The sequence below is a fragment of the Sabethes cyaneus genome, chromosome 2 (assembly GCF_943734655.1).
Source record: "Sabethes cyaneus chromosome 2, idSabCyanKW18_F2, whole genome shotgun sequence".
Taxonomy (NCBI): Eukaryota; Metazoa; Arthropoda; class Insecta; order Diptera; family Culicidae; genus Sabethes; species Sabethes cyaneus.
In genome coordinates, this window is record NC_071354.1 from 234,599,439 (window position 1) to 234,621,508 (window position 22,070).

At 40.0% G+C, this 22,070-nt stretch overlaps 1 protein-coding gene across 1 annotated transcript in view; it reads left to right on the forward strand.

Annotated features, from left to right (window-relative positions):
• The window catches only part of LOC128736789 (uncharacterized), a 39,308-nt gene extending 20,737 nt beyond the window's left edge, over positions 1–18,571 (forward strand). Inside the window, exon 3 of the mRNA XM_053831279.1 lies at positions 18,260–18,571. Within this exon, the coding sequence (XP_053687254.1) occupies positions 18,260–18,571 (312 nt within the window). The remainder of the gene's footprint in view (positions 1–18,259) is intronic.
• The last annotated feature ends 3,499 nt before the right edge of the window (positions 18,572–22,070 follow it).

The window sequence follows — 22,070 nt, forward strand, 5'->3', positions numbered from 1 at the left end:
TCCGACGTTTCGTTTAAAAGTTATAAGCAAAAATGTGAAAACTACGTGACACGCGTTTCTCCTGAACTACGCAACCAATTTTAACGATTTTAGTACCAAACGAAAGCTCTTGCTGTTACTAAACTTTTTACCAAGTTTTATTGAAAACGGACAAGCAGTTTAAAAGTTAGCCTTAAAAAACCATTTTTGATAAGGTTCAAATGATCGCCTGTTTCTCAGAGATGGCCAAGCCGATTTATGCGCCATTAGTTTTATTTGGCAGGTAATATAGCCGGATAGATCACTATTGAATGGTTTTTGGATTGGACGTTTAATTTGAAAGTTATGAGCAATCGTATACACCACACCAAAATTAACAATAATTTACAATGATTTTAACCAAGATAATTTACCTAATTTCAATTATTTTAATATCAAACGAGAGGTTTTGACACTACGAATATATATGCAAAATTTCAGAAGAATTGGTTTTACCGGTCAAAAGATATCAATCCTCAAACGCTCGCGCCAACTTTTGCAACACAGTTACTCGCGCGCACAATAACCCAAAACCAAAGAAAACGTGCGCACTAGAGTTTTGACTAGGAAAACTTGTTTTTAAGTTTATCGAACCTTTGGAAGAGTTTCTTGAAATTGAATGCTCTATCATCAGGTGCAATTTAAATTTGGATTAATCCCCCTAAAAGTGAAAAAAATTTTTTTTTCAGTTTCAATATAACACATTGATATGTTCTGCAAAGTTTTAGAGCCTATTATTACAAGAAATTTTGCTGAAGACTGTAACCTGAGATAGAAGCGAAGACAGAGAAATCTTATTTATTGTTTCTGTATTTGTAAAATCAGTTTTTCTATTTTAGCTCTTTTTGTAATTGTTGTATGACTTTTTCATGTGTTACAAAGTTATACAAATAGTAAAAATACACGACTTTGCTGAAAATAGTATACCTTTATGTTTGCTTGTTTAGGAACTGTAGAAGTTTGATTATAAAAATACCCTGATTTTAACCCCGAATTACTCGACTACCAACTGACGGATACATTTTAAACATTTTACATTTGCTGATAGTTTTGCTACATACAGACATCATTTTTCCCTATGAAGTAACGTGAAAAAATTCCAGTAACGGCCAATAGCGGTACATCCACGGTTGCCAGTATGCCAGATAAATCTGGATTTTGCCAGATTTTTGATTGCGCGCCAGACCAACAGACAAAGCTTAAAACCTTCCAGGTATTTGGCACTGTGCCAGATTTTCGATTATCCGTCTTGCAAAAAGGTTATCTCTTCTAATTTTGGACAAAATTTTGCATCTACGGTGAGCAAAACGAGCAAGATTTTTTCAGGAAAACGCCTCCCCGTCGGACTAATTTACCACCAGTTTTTTGCCAGACACTTTTATTCGTGTTCGCCAGATTTTTGGGAAAACCAGGTGGCAACCTTGGGTACACCTCACATGCTGCTTGCTTCGTTTCTGTGCTCTCGGTTTATGCTGATCTATTTTCCTAACAATTTAAAGTATTATTGCATTGAATAATTCAGACATTTTGCTGAACATTTTTTTGAAGAATATACGTTAGGTAAACTCCGATTGGTAAATATGGCATTCAAAAACCTACACATGTTATTCAGTATACAACAGCGTGAGTAACCGAAGGTTAATAAAAATTGATGAAATTTTTTCAAGAAAACCTTATTGATGCATAGTTATGCATAGTTCAAAAACCTATAAACTAGACTCAAATATGTTAAAGAATAATATTTCTTCTTACAACTTACTTTTACTTGCACTTACCCACATTAGTAACAACTTACTCAGCAATTTGATAAGAAAAAGAACTATCAAAATTTGTAAGTGCTACTATTTTGTTCAAATTTTGTAAGCTTAATCAATTTCCAAAATTTTTATGTAAACCAACGCACAATGCAACGTTAACTAATAGATGAATTATGTTCCAAAGACGTGTCGATTTCTATCTCAAATAGCAAGTAAGACCGTATAACAAAGGTTCCTTTCACCAATAGGTGGATTAAATCAGGTTTTTAACAGAAGAACCGAAAGACGAATTTCTGGCGCGTTGTAACGTCACGCTACATATTTGCTTTCCAAAACAATCTAAGTAAGGCAAATGCTATTAATTTGTTCATTTTTAATAGGAAATTTTATGCTCTTTCCAAATATATAATGATATTTGGGGGTTTATATGTATATCTGTATATTCATCAATATCTTCAAGGGAACCGTTTGGTACGGGAAGTCCACGCTTTCTTTTCCCCCTTGATTTCAATGAGTTGAATGGAATTAAGTATCATTTCTAATTACACTTGATTCTTTGGAATTCTCTCTGCGGTACATGCTGCACAGTTGGCCTGGCCATTGACATGAAAAATGATTGATTCAAGCAATCGTCATTTTCCATGATGCCTTCTGCATTGGCTGCGTTAGTGTGAGATAATATAAGCAAAATTTGAATTACCGCTCTCTTCTTTTTCGCCCGAAGTTTGAATTAACGTCATCTGTTTTTACGTCCGTAATTTGAATTGACGTCCTGTCTTTTTACGTTTAAAATTTCAATCAACGTCCTCTCATTTTACGTCCGAGATATGAATTACCGTCCTCTCTTTTTACGTCCGAAATTGGCATTAACGCCTCTCTTTTTGCGCTCTACATTTGAATTAACGACCTCTCTTTTCACGTCTGAAATTTGAATTAACGTCCTCTCTTGTTACGTTCAAAATTTGAATTAACGTTCTCTCTATTTACGTGCAAAATTCGAATTTACATCTTATCTTTTTACGTCCAAAATTTGAATTAACGTTTTATTTTTTAACGTCACGAATTTACGTCCTCTGTTTTTACGCCCGAAGTTTGAATTACGACATCTCTTTTCACGTCTGATATTTGAATTAACGTCCGTTTTTACCTTCAAAATTTGAATTAACAAATATCTTTTTACGTCCAAAATTTGGCCTAACGTCCACTTTTTCAAGTCCAAAATTTGAATTAACGTCCTCTCTTGTTACGTTCAAGATTTGAATTAACGTCCACTCTGTTTATGTGCAAAATCGGAATTTACATTCTCTCTTTTTACGTCTGAAATTTGAATTAACGTCCTCTTTTTTAACGTCAAAAATTGGAATGTTTTGGAGCGAACCAACCAACGGTTGAAAGCCCCATCAAATAGTAAATAAATAAATAAATAAATAAATTGGAATTTACATCCTCTCGTTTTACGCCCGAAGTTTGAATTAACGTCATCTCTTTTAACGTCTGAAATTTGAATTAACGTCCGTTTTTACATTCAAAATTTTAATTAACAAATATCTTTTTACGTCCAAAATTTGGATTAACGTCCACTTTTTCAAGTCCAAAATTTGAATTAGGGTCCTCTCTTTTTACGTCCAAAATTTTAAATAACATAATCTCCTTTTACGTCCGTAATTTGAATCAACGTCCCCTCTTTTTACGTCTTAAATTTGAAGTAACGTTCACTTCTTTTACGCTCAAAATTTGAATTACCGTCCTCTTTTTAACGTCCAAAGTCCGAATTAACGTCCTCACTTTTTAGGTGTAAAATTTGAATTACCGCTCTCTCCTTTTTCGCGTGAAGTTTGAATTAACGTCATCTCTGTTTACGTCCGTAATTTGAATTCGCGTCCTCTCTTTTTACGTTCAAAATTCCAATTAACGTTCTCTCATTTTACGTCCGAAATATGAATAAACGTCCTTTCTTTTCATGCCCAAAATTTGCATTAACGCCTTTCTTTTGCGTCCTACATTTGTATTAACGTCCTCTCTTTTCACGTCCGAAATTAGAATTAACGTTTTATTTTTTAACGTCAAAAATTAGAATTTACGTCTTCTCTTTTTACGCCCGAAGTTTGAATTAACGTCATCTCTTTTTACGTCTGCAATTGGAATTAACATCCGTTTTTACCTTCAAAATTTGAATTAACAAATATCTTTTTACGCCCAAAATTTGGCTTAACGTCTACTTTTTCAAGTCCAAAATTTGAATTAACGTCCTCCCTTTTTCGTCCGAAATTTTAGAAAACGTTATCTCCTTTTACGTCCGAAATTTGAATCAACGTCTACTCTTTTTACGTTCAAAATTTGAATTACCATCCACTTTTTAACGTCCGAAGTTCGAATTAACGTCCTCACTTTTTGGGTGTAAAATTTGAATTAACGCTCTCTCTTTTTTCGCCCGAAGATTTAACTAACGTCCTCTCATTTTTCGTCCGTAATTTGAATTGAGGTCCTCTCTTTTTGAACGTGAACAAAATTTCAATCAACGTCCTCTCATTTTACGTCCGAAATACGAATAAACGTGCTTTCTTTTTACGTTCGAAATTTGCATTAACGCCTATCTTTTTGCGTTTTACATTTGTATTAGCAGAGAGGACTTTTCGCGTCCCAAATTTGAATTAACGTCTTCTCTTTTTGCTATTAAAATTATAATTCAGAGGCGAATGCACAAGTGTGCAAAACCTTTCAAATAAAATACCAACAATAACAAAATTTGACCTAACGTCCTCGCTTTTGACGTAGGACTACGTTTTACCTTAATAGGGTGGCATGCATGCATGCAAAATGATCGTGACACGAAAAAGTGATAGATTTCGAACGACAATAACTCAGTCAGTTCTGTACGGATTAGGCTGGTTTGCATACCAATCGATTCACAAAATTGTGTGCCTATTCTGTGGTTTTTACAAAAAGATGGATTTTTACAGCTAATTGCTGGAAGTGTTACATAAAGTTGAACAATTTTAGTTAATTTGCATGAGCTTCCAACCAATCACATTTGAACATTTTCGGGTACATCCATTGTATTTATCAGTTAGACACGAGAGTGAAATCCATCGTTTTTATAACCTTTTGGGGCTCAAATTCAACTTTTTTGAACCTGTTAGACCCCTTGGCGAACGAGGGGTCCACTATTTCGTATCAAAAGTGTAATTCTTCTTTTTTAACAATTTTTAACCAATTAAGCGCAAAAGTTTCAATATTCAATATTCAATAAGACCGCGTGTCAGTAGTGGCCCCGTTTCAACGTGAATTACTCTTACATAGTAGAATTAAGTTGGATAAGTTTTCTTTTTATTTAATTTCCAAGAATTTTTTGGCAAAGTTCGACTTTTTCTGTTTTCGGAGGTTCTTTTGAACATCAAACTTATCCTTTGCAGTAGCTAGGATGCACGATATGATACTGAATCTGATTTTCGATGTTTTTGTGCAGAACTTTTTCGAGCTGTTTTTTCAAAGGCATTTTTCATATCTATTTTATCACCTGATAAAAAGACTCACACAGTATAAACAATGCACATTGAACTTTCTCCATGCAAATTTTCAGTTGATTTTACCCAACGGTTCAAAAGTTAGAGCAGTTTGAGTGTGTTGCAATTTTACCGTGGACACCCTTTAATATTTCTCATCAGCACTATTATTGCTGACCAGCTTGGACATTACGATATGACTGAACTGAAAAAAAAGCATCTGCACTCCTCCTTCCAACAAGAACACGTTAAATTGCAACACGAATCGAAGCCACAAAAAAGGACAAGCAGGTATGTAAATGTAATTGCGCCAATTAGGTGGAAATCGATAGGGGTGATTAATCTCGCTATTATGTGTAATTGATATCACCGTATTTTATATCACATCGATTTCACATTTGTGATGAGATTTTTTATGGCACCATTATACTGTCGTCGTTACCTAACCGGTTTATTGACAAACGCATAAAAAATATCATTGCCTGTATCAACGAGCCTTTCATCTGAACAGTTTGTATACTAATTTGGCTATTTGAATAAAAGTGCCTGAATCTGAGTTATCAGAAAATATTTCTGGTTGAACAAGTATTTTAAATAGTGACTTGACGACGTTCATACGTTGTTAAATCTGTTAAATCTTACTGGTGTACACTCTTACTTGCTACAACTTCCTATCTCATTGATTAAAATTGAATAAAACATTCTTCTAATTTAAAGCTAATAAACAAAAGCTCTCTTTTTTAGAATTTTATTACCGTTACCAAGCAGAAGTACTGCAGCTGCAGACATTTGTCCAACGCGCTGTTACAACTTACAATCATTAATCATCATCGGTGGGCGTTATTCAGAACGCAACTCCAACAATTCCTATTATGCTAACTTGCAACCCGAAGTGTATTGACTATCAATATTGATTAGTGTTGTCGGCAGGACGTCCTGTCGTCCACCAAGGCTAACCGACGATGCCAGCCAGCAGTTTCTGCTTCGAAAGCAGGCTCTTGTTCTCGTTAAAAGAGATGCGGTAATATAGCAATGACATTCAGCTTTTCCTGTTGCAACTCTACACTTACTGGAATAACAAGTTGCAACAATGACTATACCGTCTGATTGCTACCAGTTTCCAACCAAATGATCCTTCGAACCATCGTTACTACGTTACTGCAATTATCAGTCACAATGATCTTCTTACACTCCAATAAACCCACCGCGCTGTTTCCTTCTTCCTTTGCTCTGGACTCACCCATTGAAAACTTAATAAAATATTAATTCGGTTTTAATTGAACGTTTGCGACGAAGAGCAGGGAAAGCGTCACGCTGCGAAAAGCCTTATTTGCGCACGATTCCCCGCCCGCCCATTCTAGGATGGAAGATGGATTCTGAATGTCTTTCGTCCGCTTGGCATTGCGCCGAAATGATTGAAAACGATGCAACACAACCGTCGTCCTCTTACCAGTCGATTGGTTACCATTTTCTGAGAAAACCAACCTTGTATGTGTATGGACGGACCCCGTCCAGCATCCCACCGGCACCGCACCCGGTTTGTTGTGCTTGTTGGCAATTTTCCTCTGCAGATGCAATAGATTTCTCGGCTCTTCATTAGTACAAGGCACCGACGTTCATCGCCGAACGTCGACGATGATGACGACGACGACGACGACGTCGTTTAGACGTGATTCCATCTTTCCGGCTTCCAAGCCAGGGGTGATGAAAGCCTACGACGCACGGAGCCCGGTGTGCAAAGATCAACTTTTGATAAATTCCGTAATTGAAATGTTCCACCGATTTGGGTGCTGCTGCTGCTGAAAGTTGCCAGGTACCGTGCAACCTGATAGCCATCAATTCCGAAGCAGGCACCTATTCAGATTCGCTGGCAGCACTGTGTGGTCGACCCACCTCGGCTGGCCTGTTCGACACGGGGAAAAGTGGTCAGTCGTCTGCCGAGAGGAGGAAGTTCATAAAATATGAAACGAGCTCGGAACGAACAGTAAATGACCGCTCGTCTCCAGCTGCTTTCCAGACTGCTCCAGATGCACTCCCTCGTATATGCATTTGTAGTGAATTTTGTAGCCATGGGTGTTGAAGTTGTTAATTAAAGGGCTTTGACAGAGGTCAAACTGCAGCAGTTGGTCATTTGTGAGGCAGCGGGTGAGTTTGGGTTGCTGATTTCAGGCCATCCTTCCCATAGGCGAGAGCACCCCGACCGACCGACCGACTGTGGATGGGGATGCGATGGGCATGCGGTTATTTTAATAATTGCATTTGAGTGAATTTATTTGACAACCTTTCCCCCCGTTCCGATTGAAACGGGACTACAAGTTTAGATTGGAGGGTCAAATTATGTGGCAGAAAGGCAACATAAATAGCGGTGCGGGCAAATGTTCGTTCTCGGAGCTGGCGGACAAAAGAATGCAAGTGCACGGAGGTGGTGGAGTAGCGAGATTAAATGTGCCAAATTCATTGCTTTGGAAATGAATGATTCACTATGCTGTGGGGATAATAATATCCGAATTGGTACTACAAAACTGTTAACCATGGATTTGTTTTAGAACTGGAATTTTACTGTAGACTATTAATATATTTCAGGGAAGTTTGATTCAAAGTAAAGTAGGTATAGGTACATTGATTTTTAATTCGATATCTTAATTATGTTTTAAAGTTAAAGAAATCTCCTGTATTAGACGGCGAATGGTGCCGTAATTCTTCAAAGTTTGAAAATTGTTTTTCTTGCCGAAAATATCTTACTGGGTTAGTTTTAAGTTAAACTTTACTTTTCTAAGAATCTCTTAGATATCAAGAATTGATTATCTTTCATCGGAATGGAAACTATGAAGTTCAACGACGAAGCTCACAGTGGTCTTCAACGCTTCCTGTCGCACATCTACAGTAGTAACATTGAACAATGCGTTTTTAGTCGAATCGTTTAGAGGTCCTACTAGCAAAGTTGTTATAAACTAGTTGTGGTAACCGATTAATGACTAATTTTAGTCATAAATAGGTTGCAGCAATCAGAAATGACAAAAGTGTGCTACTTGGGGGATTCTGAGGATCAACCTATCCGAACGTTTAAGTTGCGCACCGGTTCTTTGCGGTTCCATTCTAGTGCTGGATTCTTCCACCTCCACTGTCAAGATGCTTGGGAACCACATACCGACCGATTCAAATTTAGCATGGCTTTTACGGACCGTTGTTTCAGTTATCTACCAGCTATTTGATTCGTTGGACTTTATCGGACCTATGATCGTGCAGGCAAAGATTTACATCCAAGAACTTTGAAAGCTGGAGTGTAACTGGGATGTTCCACTCAGCAGCGAACTTGAAAAGCAGCGGCACAGGAACACAACATAACAACCGATCACGCTGGATCGGATTCAGCACAACTATCCAATCTTGTCCAATCCACGGGATTTACGGTACGTCCGAGAAGGCCTACGAGGCCTGTAACTATCTTACAATCGTTTTTTGACGATGACACTGTTTCAGTTCGGTTGTTCACGGTGAAGTCTCGGGTTGTCCCGCTCGGGAACCTAAGGTAGTTAAATAAGTGGTAGAAAATCCCACGACTGGAGTTGTCATTAGCGCCATTGCTCGCTGACCGTCACTTGTCAGTAGCACAAACTTCAAAGGATCTGAAGGGATCATATGATTGTTAAGTGGTAGTTAGCATCACCACCGTTCAGATGGAAGGAATTCGTCGTGTGCGAAATATGGCACATTCCTAAGAAAGAGACGTGGAATCACACTGCAGGTGTAAAAGCCTCTACCGATATCAATTCTCCGGCACAACTGCACTACCACTTCGTTTGGTGGCATAGACTCCACTGGCTGTCGTTAGACGAAAATCACTGGCCACAATCCCAAGCAGCAATTTAAGTTTTATTACGTTCTTCTAGTGGCTTTCACGACCAACTTAATAAAATCGCTAATAAAACTATGAACTGCACTAGAACTTTCTGGTAACCGCTATAAAACTGCATTCCGACCAAGTGGCTCACTCTTCAGAAAGTTTTTATAACCTCTTTTAGAATCAGACTGTAAGCTCAAGTACTCTTATCATGCTCAACTGAAACCAGCAAATTACGATAGGTAGGGCACGGGAGGATATTTTCATTAAGCCCATTAAGCGATGGCCTAGTTCTAGTGGAAAACAGGTAGTTTTGACGTTCTTTGAACAAAAAATTGTATGTCGGTAAAGTATTTTTATTGGCGAAAGAAGAGGTAAATAAGCTGAATTTAGGAACCTACTGAAAATACCCTCCCGTACCCTATATGCTTTCGCTGTTTGACAGCCATCGTCAAGCCTATCTGTTCCGGAACCGGAACAGAGCCAAATCGGACCGGAATAAAGTAAGAATAACAAAGTTCGAGCCGATTTTTAACCGAACCGGACCGGACCGGAACCCGGACTTCAATTTTCGTTCCGATGTCAAACACTAATCATCATAATTTGATGAAGTTTGTCGCTTTGTTCGAGAAAGTTATAAAGCATGACGCTTGCTCTAGTAAAAAGCTAAATCAGCTAGCTTTGTAACTTGAAAATATATATCCGTGAGCAAAAAGTAAAAGTTTTACTGCCCAATTTAGTTTATAGCGACCATGATGAAATATCCGATAGAACAAATAATAAATTTTCAGCAGTTTCCATAGTTGTGCAGCATATGACACATTCCACGCACTTGTGCACCAAGAAATCGGTATTTAAAACTGTATATTTCAACTCATATTATACCGAATATGAACCAGCGATTATTGAACTACAAATAAAATGTAGTTCTCAACTCAATCAATATACAGTGTTAATTAATAATTAACACAAGCACATTGAAATGTACACATATTAAAATATGATGGAAAAAGCGGTATTTCTACGATGGTGTCCCGTTACGAAATGTAACTTTTTATACCTACCTACCTAAATAACAATCTTAATCAAAAAGTAAATACTACGTTAGAAAGTACATTTAACAGACAATGTCTGAGACATAATTTAAAACTTGTTTAATAACTTAGTCATAAACGTATTTTTTGCTACTGTTTTACCTGACTCACTGCGAATATACGTGTTATTGAAATAAAACGTAACCATACGTTTTATTCGTTTATAATGCATATGTACCTAATATCGATAACAAACGATTTTTTATAAGTTGTGCATTTGTTATTGTATTTAGCTTGTAAAAAGTTGCATAAATAACAATTCAGTTTCACAATACAATTATTGCGTACCAGTGGCACTTGAAATCAATGTTGCTAATTTTCAATTCAGGGATGGTCAGCACCTCAATTCGCAGCGGGTGTGAAGAGTGATTCACACAATTCACTCAGTAAATAGCAAAGATGCAGAGGTATAATCATTAGTTCACTCGCTCCTAACCAACGTGTAAGTGGCAATGGAACTGACGACAGCGTTTTTTCTTCTCCGAAACACCGCACAAAGCGGACATGAAAACAACTACACTGCCACTGTGAAGGCCCCAAGTGTGGCTTCACTGTGAGATACAAGTGTGACTTCATTGTGCGATCCAAGTGTGGGCTTACTGTGAATTCATACTTCACAGAACAGTTACTGTGTGGTTCACCAGTGCGATGCAGCGGCAAAGATACTGAGACGTCACATGGAAGCAATTTATTGGGCAGTGTGTGAGCTATGTGTTGTTCCATTTCGTGGAGCTACACAGGATTGAAATGCTTCTATGATACATGTAAATGGATGATTCGCTTTTTTCGCTGCATGCTAAATATTTACGCCTCATAAGTTTTATAATATTACAAGACACACCAGATTGTCCGCGCTCGTGATATACCATTCTGGCCCGATTTTTAAATAGGTTCTATTCTATTCATAATCGCAAAAACTGCGTGAGAGTTATTCCACAGTACCATAAGGAACCAAACTCTCGCTTATTTATTTTTGTTTACAGGACTTATCTAAAAATCAGGTTAGCAGTTGAAAATTTATTGCATTGAGTATTTATAATCAAATTGAAACTTTAATTACTTTATTTCATTTTCTCGAAATTGGTGTTTATGTAAAGTGACCAGATTTTTTTTGGATGAATGCGGGACATATTGAATAGCTTATTTGCTAAATCGATTCGGTAGTAAAGATGGGGTCATTCAGAAATTGGGCACTTCATTTTGGCGCTAGCGGCGCTCCCAGTGGTTATGGATGCTAGGTTTTGGTAGCGTTGTGTTATTTGTAAATGGTTCTGCTGGGTATAATTTTTTCGCAGTATAAAGGTAACGTGGTTTGGAAATATTCATTGTGCAGGAGGAGAAATGAAAGTAATTGTTTGCGGTCACCTGCAGAATCCATCAGCGTCGGCTCGGGAGCTGGTGGGACTGACGGATTATCCTAAAAGAGCTGTGGTGTTAGTAATCGAGAGGTGCAAGGAAACTCAGGGCTATCCGCAAGGTGCAGGCCAGATGTTGGAGTTGAACTCTTGATCAACTACTGCGGTTGAGGGTCATTCGGAAAGTCAAGGCTGATCTCAGCATCACGGCATAGCGCTTTGGCGAAAAAACTGAATACTGATCGCTGGCTGTACTGTACGGCGAATCCGACTCGGAATGTCTACAAGCGTTAACGAGCAAATGGGGAACCCAACTGAAGCCTCAAACAATAAACAAAGGCTAGAATGCGGTCTCGTGGGCTGTGCGGCCGGATGGTGAAGAAACGCGATGCATGTGTCTGACTCGATGATGAATAAGCTTTATTCTCTAAAGCCGCCGATTTTAACACTAGATATACCAGACCAGTCATTTTGACTGGTCGTGCAATTTCAATTTGAAATTTCTACAACATCCAACATTTGATTTTAGAAACGATGTTATGACTTTTGTAGCTATAAGTAGAGAATACATTTTATGAACTTAATGTTACTTTATATATATTAGTAACAAATATAATGTTTGTTTTTTCCATTTATACCAGCACCAGTCAAAATGACTGGAGCCAGATTCTATGAAGAAATGTAGCATTTCGGGAGAACGGGGAGTCCGTAGTATGAAATTATTCAGTGAAATGCCGTTCCTAATGGTTCTTGGCCATTTTTGTAGAGTTTTGTCAAGAGTCGGTCCTTTTCGGCGGTCCTATTCTTCAGCTGGCAATTTTTTGGCAATTTTTGGCAATTTTTGGCAATACACACGATGGGAATAAAAAAATTGTAGCTATTAACTATATTAGTGAAATGAGGCTAAATAATCCTGATAATGCTAAAACCCAAAATATTAGTTGGTACTTGTCAATATAAACTGCAAAATATACTTAATTATTGCTTGATTCAAGGATTATTTATTTTGAATGGATAGGTATCTCATGCATAATTTATATTATTTTATTCCAACCCGCTCGCGTATACGATGTATTGCGTATTTATACTGCCGCTATTTGCATAACAGTTCCATCTCCATAGAAACTGGTACTTTTAAGCGAATAACGGCAGTATACACACGAAATACATCATATTCGCAACATAGCAAACGCTACGAGAATACCCCTGCTATGTTTGCTAAACATTCCGTGCCGTCTTGCATTTGTGTGATACCTACGCAGCGGTGGCTGTTCTTGCCAGCGCACCTTCACTTGTGCGAACTAGCGAAACACGATGGAAAAGAGGAGACTAACAAGTGTGAGTATGAAGAAACAACACACTCACCTTTGAGTGCGCTGCACCGACGCTGTGTGGTTCAGTATTTCACTTCTCTGACCAACTGTGATTCACATAGCAAAGTGAGGGTGTAGTTCACCGACGTGCAGAAACACAGTGAACGTGCCATCCCTGATTTTCATCACGATGAAAGCTCATCATCTGCTCGTCAGCGATTTGAATTTCATTAACTGGCAACTCTATCGTATCCTGATTGCTCGCGATGAATCGCCGACGCAAAAACTGGTGAGCAAAATATGAATTGATTACGCTGGCAAATACTCGCTCGGTATCTCTGTCTCACACTCATCGCTAATCATCGTTAATCGCTGTCATCCAACCAAGAATGTACTTTGCGATGAAACGTAAACAAGCATATTTTTTGGCAAATTACAAAGAAAAAATATTGCTCGTTCAAATATAAAACGTTATTCGTATCACATATAATTATGAACTTGTCAAACGTCCACATATACTTGCGACGCCGTACACAACCAGTAACTTCAAGCGGCACACGGACAAATAGAATGGTTTCAAGATTTAGTTTCAATGAAATGCAAACCTGGTGCACTATTATTATTATTAATTGGTGCCTCGAAGGTTCGAAGCTATGAAAAATAATACATCTTCTTGTGTGACTAACGATGAAGGCTGATAATAAAAATATCGTCGGTCACTGTTCAAAATTTAATCCTGCCAACATGTCTGAAAAATCGCTAGTATCTTCTAAACAATTGCAAACGTTGCTGGTGCTTGTCATTGTCACGGAAAAAAGATTTATGCTGGATTTAACGTGAATGTTGAAAAATTATGAATAACATGTTAAAATAATTTAATGAGATTAAAAGTCTTCTGGGTGTAGAAGAAAGTTGATGTTTTGAAGTGCATTTATGTATTATGTCGCAAAAATGTATATTCCAAGTATCTCAGGTGCTAATAGTCAAACTGAAAAGTCAACATAAGTGTTAGGTACAAGTTTTTTGACGGTGTAATTCAATATCTGATAGCGCTTTTGCCTGTTTTCAAAAATTGATAAATCATCGCTACTCATCGCGATGAGTCAAAATGTGAGCTATTCGTGTTTGATTGGGATCACTAGCGATCAAATCATGAATGAAAAAGAGTGAGTGATAATTCGTTTTTCTCTCACTCTCATTAAATAATGCTCAGCTAGAAAAGCATTGCCAGAGAATTTGACGTTATGGAATCACTTTTGAGTGTGTTTCGAACCGAATCAGTACTTTTATCGATGAATAGCAACATTGCTTGAAATATAACGTTTAAGTACGTTAATTTTAGTGATCAAAATTAACACAACGCGAACACAACGTATATTCGCAGTGAGTTAGGTAACACAGTAACGGGAGCAGAATGTCAATGAAAGTCGGGTCCTCGTCGTAACGGGACACGTTGGAATGTGTATTATGCGCATTAAACTACCTAATCATTTTAACAAAATAAATATATTCAGTTAATCAATCTTAATTTCCAGCCAAACCATTTTAGGTGCTCCATGTGACATGAAAACCGATTGATAATAACTCTTTCTGCAACTCACACCTTGCTTTGATGAATTTTTTTTTGTGGGCTAAACATAATACTAGAATATGGCGATATGGAGCTATAAATCTTTATCAAAAAAAATCAAAAATCTTTATCAAAAAATAACACATTTTTCAATTATTTTTGACGTAGGACTACATCTTTGTTTATTATCTGGGATTAGGTAGCACTTTGTGAAAACGAAAATAGAAGTGTAACGTTGGAATGAAAGATTTCAAATGCTAATAACTACTAAACTACTGAACGAAACTGAACAATTTATATGTCGTTGGAAAGATAAAATAATCAGCAATTTTATGAAAGGGGCGAGATGGCAATTTTATGGACGACGTAAGAGGGGTGGTTGGTAAATGGTTGGATAATGCGTAAAACAGACCCCATTGTGGTCCCTAGCCTCTTATCTAACAACTCCTACCCCTGCCTCCACGTGGTACCAGCCGGAATACGAGCAACCTTAGCGGAGATCAGGTAACCAACCCCGGTGAAAACTAAGGTCGTATACTTACAGGGGAGTAGGCACAGTGTTGTCTCGACACTGAAAGATGGCTGCCCCATCCCGAGACTCGATAGAGTAAGCCCTAGTACGGCTAACTGTCTAAAACCAAAAAAACTTACAACAAGAGTCAAGAAATATCTTCTCGGAACATTCGGCATGGCCCAAGGCGACGAAATAAGGACATGGAATGGAGAGTTGGTACCTGGAACTGTAGATCGTTAAATTTCGTTGGTGGCGACAGGGTGCTGCTCGATCAGCTAGAACCCTGAAAGTTTGGCATCGTGGCACTGCAGGAGATCTGTCGCAAAGGCGAAAAGGTGTGGAGGATCCGTGGCGGCGAAACCCAATTTTTCCAGAGCGGTGGAGCGACCAACGAGCTGGGAACGGGCTTCCTAGTGTTGGGCAAAATGCAGGATCGCGTAATGGACTGGAATGCGATCAACGAGAGGTAGTGCGTGTTGAGGATAAAAGGCCGTTTCTTCAAGAGTACCATTATAAACGTGCATTGTCCACATGAAGGTAGACCCGACGACGAGAAGGAAGGGTTCTATGTGCAGCTGGAGGTAACGTACGGCAGCTGCTCACCACGGGACATCAAGATCGTCATCGGAGAAATGAACGCCCAAATCGGCAGGGAAGCAACGTATAGACCGGTGATCGGGCCCCATAGCCTGCACACTGACACGAGCGATAACGGCCAGCGATGCATCAACTTTGTGGCTTCCCGAGGCTTGATGATCAAAAGCACCTTCTTTCCCCACAAAGATATCCACAAGGCCACCTGGAGATCACCTGGCCTCGAACCAAATCGACCATATTCTCATCAAGGCCGGTTTTTCTCGAACATCACTGTGGAGTGCGGATATTGACTCGGACTACTACCTAGTAGCAGCACATGTGCGCTCAAAACTATCGACGGTTTATACCTCGCGACAAAGTCCCGCGACCCGCGAGTACTGGATGAAGCTCTGCCTGCCTTTGTGGAGCTAGATGCTTCGAACCTCGAAAACGGATGGACTAGGATACGCTCCTCCGTCAACGAGGCCGCAACCGCGGTGCTAGGTGTGAAAACCTCGAGTGTACGAAATGATTGGTTTGACGGGGGATGCCAAGAAGCGATAGAGAGGAAAAAAGAGCTTGGGAAAACTATCTGAGCATATCCACGAGAGAGAATTTGACCAAGTATCGACGAGCGAGGAATGAGTTGACCACGATCCTGAGAAGGAAAAAGCGCCAGAAGGAGGACAGAGATCGTGAGGAGCTAGAACAACTATTCCGGGCTAATGATACCCGCAAGTTTTACGAGAAGGTGAACCAAACTCGCAAGGCCCACACACCAAAACCTGACATTTGTGGGGACGAGGGAGGGGATCTAATCACAAACGAGCGCGAGGTGGTCGACAGGTGGAAGCAGTTCTTCGATGAGCACCTCAACGGCGATATAGCAGCAGGAGTCACGATGGAAGTTAACCTCGGAGTACCTACAAACGTACAAACTGCGTACCGTCTCCCGATCTCGAAGTGATCCGACGAGAAATCGGTCTACTGAAGAATAATAGAGCCGCCGGAAAGAACCGACTCCCGGCTGAACTCTACAAAAATGGCCAAGAACCGCTAGCAACGGCACTTCACTGGCTGATTTCAAGGATTTGGGAAGAAGACAAACTACCGGAGGAGTGGATGGAAGGCGTAGTCTGTCCCATCTACCAAAATGGCGACCGGCTAGACTGCTGTAACTACCGCTGCATTACGCTGGTCAACGCCGCCTACAAGGTGCTCTCCCAGATTTTGTTGCGTTGTCTGTCCCCAATACCAAGCGATTTCGTAGGATAGTATCAGGCGGGCTTTATGGGGGCCCGTGCTACAACGGATCTAATTCAGAAATGTCGAGAGTACAACGTGCCCACGCGTCATATTTTCGTGGCTTTCAGAGCAGCATACGATACCGTTGAATGCGAACAGCTGTGGCGGAGTGTGGGGGAGACGTATGAATCACGAGCTACAGGCACTGCTTGGAGAGATTCCCATCATACACCTGGCGAAATTTGGGAGACTACAGTGGGCCGGCCACGTCGCAAGGATGCCGGACGACTGTGTAGTGAAATCCGTTCTCTTCAAGAGCCCCACCGGCACCAGGAATAGAGGGGCTCAACGTGCACGATGGCTCGACCAGGTTGAAGCCGACTTGCGTGTGTCGAGACGCGCAACTAATTGACGACGAGTAGCCCAGGACCGAGTACAATGGAGAGGAATTCTTGATACGGCAAGCGCCACCCCGGCTCTCGGCTGAATAAGTAAGTAAAGTAAGTAAGAGGGGGGCTCCTATACAAATGAAACACAAATTTTCTCAAAACTCGAAAAGTAACCAAACAAATGGAACCAAATTTGGCATGTGGGGGTTTTAGAAGGTAGGAATTTTTCCTATGGAGTACTGAGGCCCCTTTCCCTTCTAAGAGGGGAGGGTCCCATGCAAATGAAATACAAATTTCCTCGTAAATCTAGAACTAATTAAGCAAATGGAACCAAATTTAGCATGTGACGTTTTTTGGAGGCATGAATTTTATGATGGTTTGAGACCCCTCACCCCTGCGGTAGGAGGATAAGGACTATCATACAAATAAAACAGAAATTTTTGCGCGTATGCCGTATTTTCTGCTATGTAACAAGCGGTAAGCTGTAAAAGCAAATTAGTAAAACCTTCTCGGAGCGAAAGACAGTGAATCGACGCCGTTAACTTACGTGCCTGTCGCCATTCATGTCAAAAGAGAAGGACATTCGAATGGCACATAATATTTGAGATGAGATGAGATGAGTGCTTTGGCTTTAATGTTATTTGTAATCAATGGCCCTTTTAAAGGTCGCAAGTGAGTTAAGGTAAGATTATTGAAACACGTCAAGCTACGCATAATCTTATTTAATACTATAATCTGTGGGCTGGTCACTCATTACTATTTCAACCTTTATGATGTACACATGTGATTTTCAAAAGAAATCTTCTATGTCTCAATGGTTGCAGGCGTTGTACTTGTGAACCCCCGTCTACGTATTTTCATTGAATTCCATTCAATGAAAAATTGAATCTAAATATTTCGCTCTTTTTTAAACGTTCACTTAAACAATGGTGCTCACAGATTCTTATAAAGATACATATGCCAGAAATGCAGTTTACATCAGTCTTTGATCTAAGTCTTCAGTCTTCAAAAAAATGTGTATTTTAGCATACTAAATAACTTTTAAGTGCTTCTGGAAGATATACTTATATTGTTCCCCAACCAGAACTTCCAGAATGCCATCATCAAGCAAGCAGTAGACATAGATTACTGTTTCATACCTGCACGCTCGTCGCACTTTGGGGGTCCGTGGGAAAGCGCGGTGAAATCCTTCAAGAATCAAGACACTGCTCAAGACACTGCCATTGCCAGCTTACGCAAAATCGTTTACTATAAATTTCATATGATTCTGACGCAAATCGAAGCAATCCTGAAATCACGTCCACTGACACCGCTTGGCAACGATTCAGACGACTTTGAAGCGCAGACTCCCCGGTACTTCTTCTACAGCGTCCTCTGCAGAAAGGCCTACAGTTGATGTGGAAGAAGTGGTTGACACAATACCTCACTGATCTGCGCAACCGAACCAAGTAGACCAGGAAGCGGGATAATGTTAAAGTTGGAACGATGGTGGTGCTTCTGACGGAGGAAAATCTTCCGCCACTAGAAGTGATGACACGTTCGAATAGTGATCGTATCTTAATTAAAAGGCTTGCAATTCACATAACGGAAGCTAAATTCTATTCCACGTTTGATAATTTTTGAGGTAAGATCGGTCGAGGCATTTCCGGAGATAGAAGAGCGCTATTCCATCTCCAGGGCACTACGGTATAATAGTACGGTATAATAGTTTCTCTCTATTCTCTATTAATTCGAGCTCACGAGTAAACCAACAAGTTGTAATCTAACATTCACTTCCGCATCAGAGAAGAATGTCTTTAGTTCACGACAGTGTAGTTTTCTATTACAGAAACCTGCAAATGGCCGTTTAATTTGTGTTTTATAGTGTTATTTTCAATAAATCATTCGATCATGGAAAATTTGCGGACATCTGGTAGCAATCATTCATTTTTCATTTCATTTTTCCAAAAATGGCGATAGTCGAAATGTTCGCATGCCTACATTGAAGAAAAGTACGAACACGTGGTTCGATTGTATAGACCCCAAAATACTGCGGCAGAAAATTATACCATTCGATGCATTTCGGAATTTCGGAATTGACTACTGTTTCTCTTCCCAGTTTGCCAACCGCTCAAATGTGCCTCAAGGAGGCAATATGGGACCTCTGGGAGTATTGCTTCGCTGCTTGGAGTTGGACACAAACTGATGTATGCTGATGGTCTGAAACTACTTATATTAGGTGATTCGTGTCCGGCGGTAGATGCTCTTGGATTTGCTTGTTATCAGCATCCAGAAATGCCAAGTAATAAATGAGCATGTACTCACTTCACTAGAGCCGGTCAAGTAATCGACCTTGGGATACTGCTTGACGACAAACTCACCTTCAACTTGCACCGCACCCCGGCAATATCAAAAGCTTCCCGACTGGTTGGTTTCTTCGCTAAAGTTGCTCGTGATTTCAATGATTCTACTTTGAACTTTCTCCGCCGTTCAAAGTCTTTTTGAGTGTCATACAAGTTTGCACATAAATTGAAAAGTGTTTTATGTTTTAAGTGTTGATTTTTATGAACATGACTCTAAATGTTCAATGTGACATTTTTGTTAGTTGAGTTTTACAATTAAATACATAAACCAATAAGCAAAGTGTAGAAACTGTCCAGTAGTAATAAAAACAGATTCAAATTGATAAATTAAACCAAACGCAGAGTCTTCGAATGGCTCTGACATTAACCAGATAGATATCCTGTCGAATCGTTCATTTCAATTCCGGGTAATTAATATACCTCACAAACGATAGTGATTATTCAATCGCAGAAAGTCGATTTCTCTTCCGTTCAGTCACTGACTCACCACCACCAGGCAGGTGCAATCAAAATAAGCTCATTCTCGCCGTACCTTCTTAGCATGTATTTTAGCTACCTTCTCCGGTTGCTATTGAGAGGATTGTCATCAGCTTCATCGTAGTTGGCGTGTTCTTAGACCGCCAACATAGTCTTTATTATTCTTATGGTTATCGTTATTATTATTATTAATATCATTACCATTACGTCGTCGGAGTGGAATTCCGATAGTCCTAGCCAACCATCTCAGCCGAGGGACCGTTCGTCCTCGGCAGCCGAGAAAAGGTCACACGCAGTCGGTCCCTCGGACTCGTTACGCGGTAAGTTCGGTGTTTGTTTCTGTCTTGATAATAATTATATTCTATGGAGCTCGGTGCGGTCGCTCTGAACGAGGTATTATTCTGCTCTGCCATCGGATACGGATCCGATGTAACGGATTGCTACTGCAGTACCACCGACCGGTAATCAGAGCGAGCAAGATCGAAATGGTCCTTGTGGGAGCAAATATTTGAAAGCTGATCTCGTTTCCTGTGCTGTGTGCTTCCTCAAATATATTCTGCTTGTGCCGGTGATGAGCAAGTCAATTGCTGACCAAGCGATTATGGGCTGGCTTATGCCTTGGAGGATGTCTGGTCCGGGTGTAACAGCCAGAACGAGGGTAATTGAATATCGTTGGTTAGTGTGAACGGTAAATGCTTCATACAAACAAACTGATCCAAATGCAATAAAAACGACCGACCTTTAATGATGAGCAATTAAAGGTATTGAACCAAGCTTTTTTTCAATAATAAAAATGTGTCAAACACCGTATTTTGTAGTTAACCATCCGTCTGAAATGGCGTTCTATCTGGTCCCCAATAAGAAACGATCGTTTCAATCAATCATGTTCGAGTTTTTTTTCTTCTACGCCTTTGCAGCATCCCCCTGTGTGCCTCGCGCTGCGGTTTCATCAAATCCGAGCTCGAATCATCACGCACAATTAGGCCGTCAGCGAGTCTGCCTAGCGATTTCCGCCGCTAGGACGTATTTGCTTGCTGCGAAGGCGAGCGGGGGTGTGAAAATACGCAAATCGGTTCCATATTTGCCTTCCAGCTCTATATCCTCATCAGCGGCGCAGTGTAGCAGTGGATCACTCGTTCGTGACACTAAAACGTGCTGGAAATTATTACGATTATCACACCAGACTGAACGCGTGGGATCAGCGTGAGCTCAGCAGATATTTAAATTTATTTTTTTTTTTTCTTTGGTGCGCAGCTAAAGTAAAAGTTTACTAACCTACTTTACCTTTAACGCAATATAAAAAATAACAAAATCGAGCCCCACATCCGAGAAACCAACGGCTGCTCCCCTACTCAGTGGAACTTCCGGAGGCATCGCAAGAGTAATCAATCAATAGTAGAGAACACATTTTATTATACGCAAATCCTGCTCCAATGCAATAAAAATGATGATGTTACAAATCCCTTTGATGGCCGTGTACACTAGTGAACTATATGGGGAACCGAACGCTAGCGTACAGGCATCACGAGCTTCATCAGATTCACCCGCCGAGCGCAGACAAGGCTTGCCCGTGTTCATGAACCGGAATCGGAAAAGCAGATCACTGGGCACAGAGCAAACCATAGTCACGCTTTTATGAAGTCTTTTTGCTTAGCGAAAATCCGGAAAAACGACTAGAAAGACGTGATGTCTAGGATGACCCGCAGTGAAACAGAAACAGTTCAATTTTAAGTCAGAATCTGACTGATTTGGGTCACACTAACCTAAGCTCCAGGAAATATTTAATGGAAGCTGGAAGCAAAATACTATACAATCTAACGTTTGCTGTCTGCCGAATGACGACGCGGCTGATCCTTTCTGCCGGTTGTTTGCTAGCTCCATCGAGAAACGTTGTGGATTGTCACGACAAACAGCGGCATTGGCGTAAATAATGTTTGGCCGAACTAAACTCGTCCACTTCGGTTATGAAGCACCAATGACGCTGTCAGGGAACATTTGCAACCGAACCCAGTTATTGTCTGTCGGATTGGTGTTAATCCAGTCGAATTAAAGACCAACAAAGAAACTTATATGACA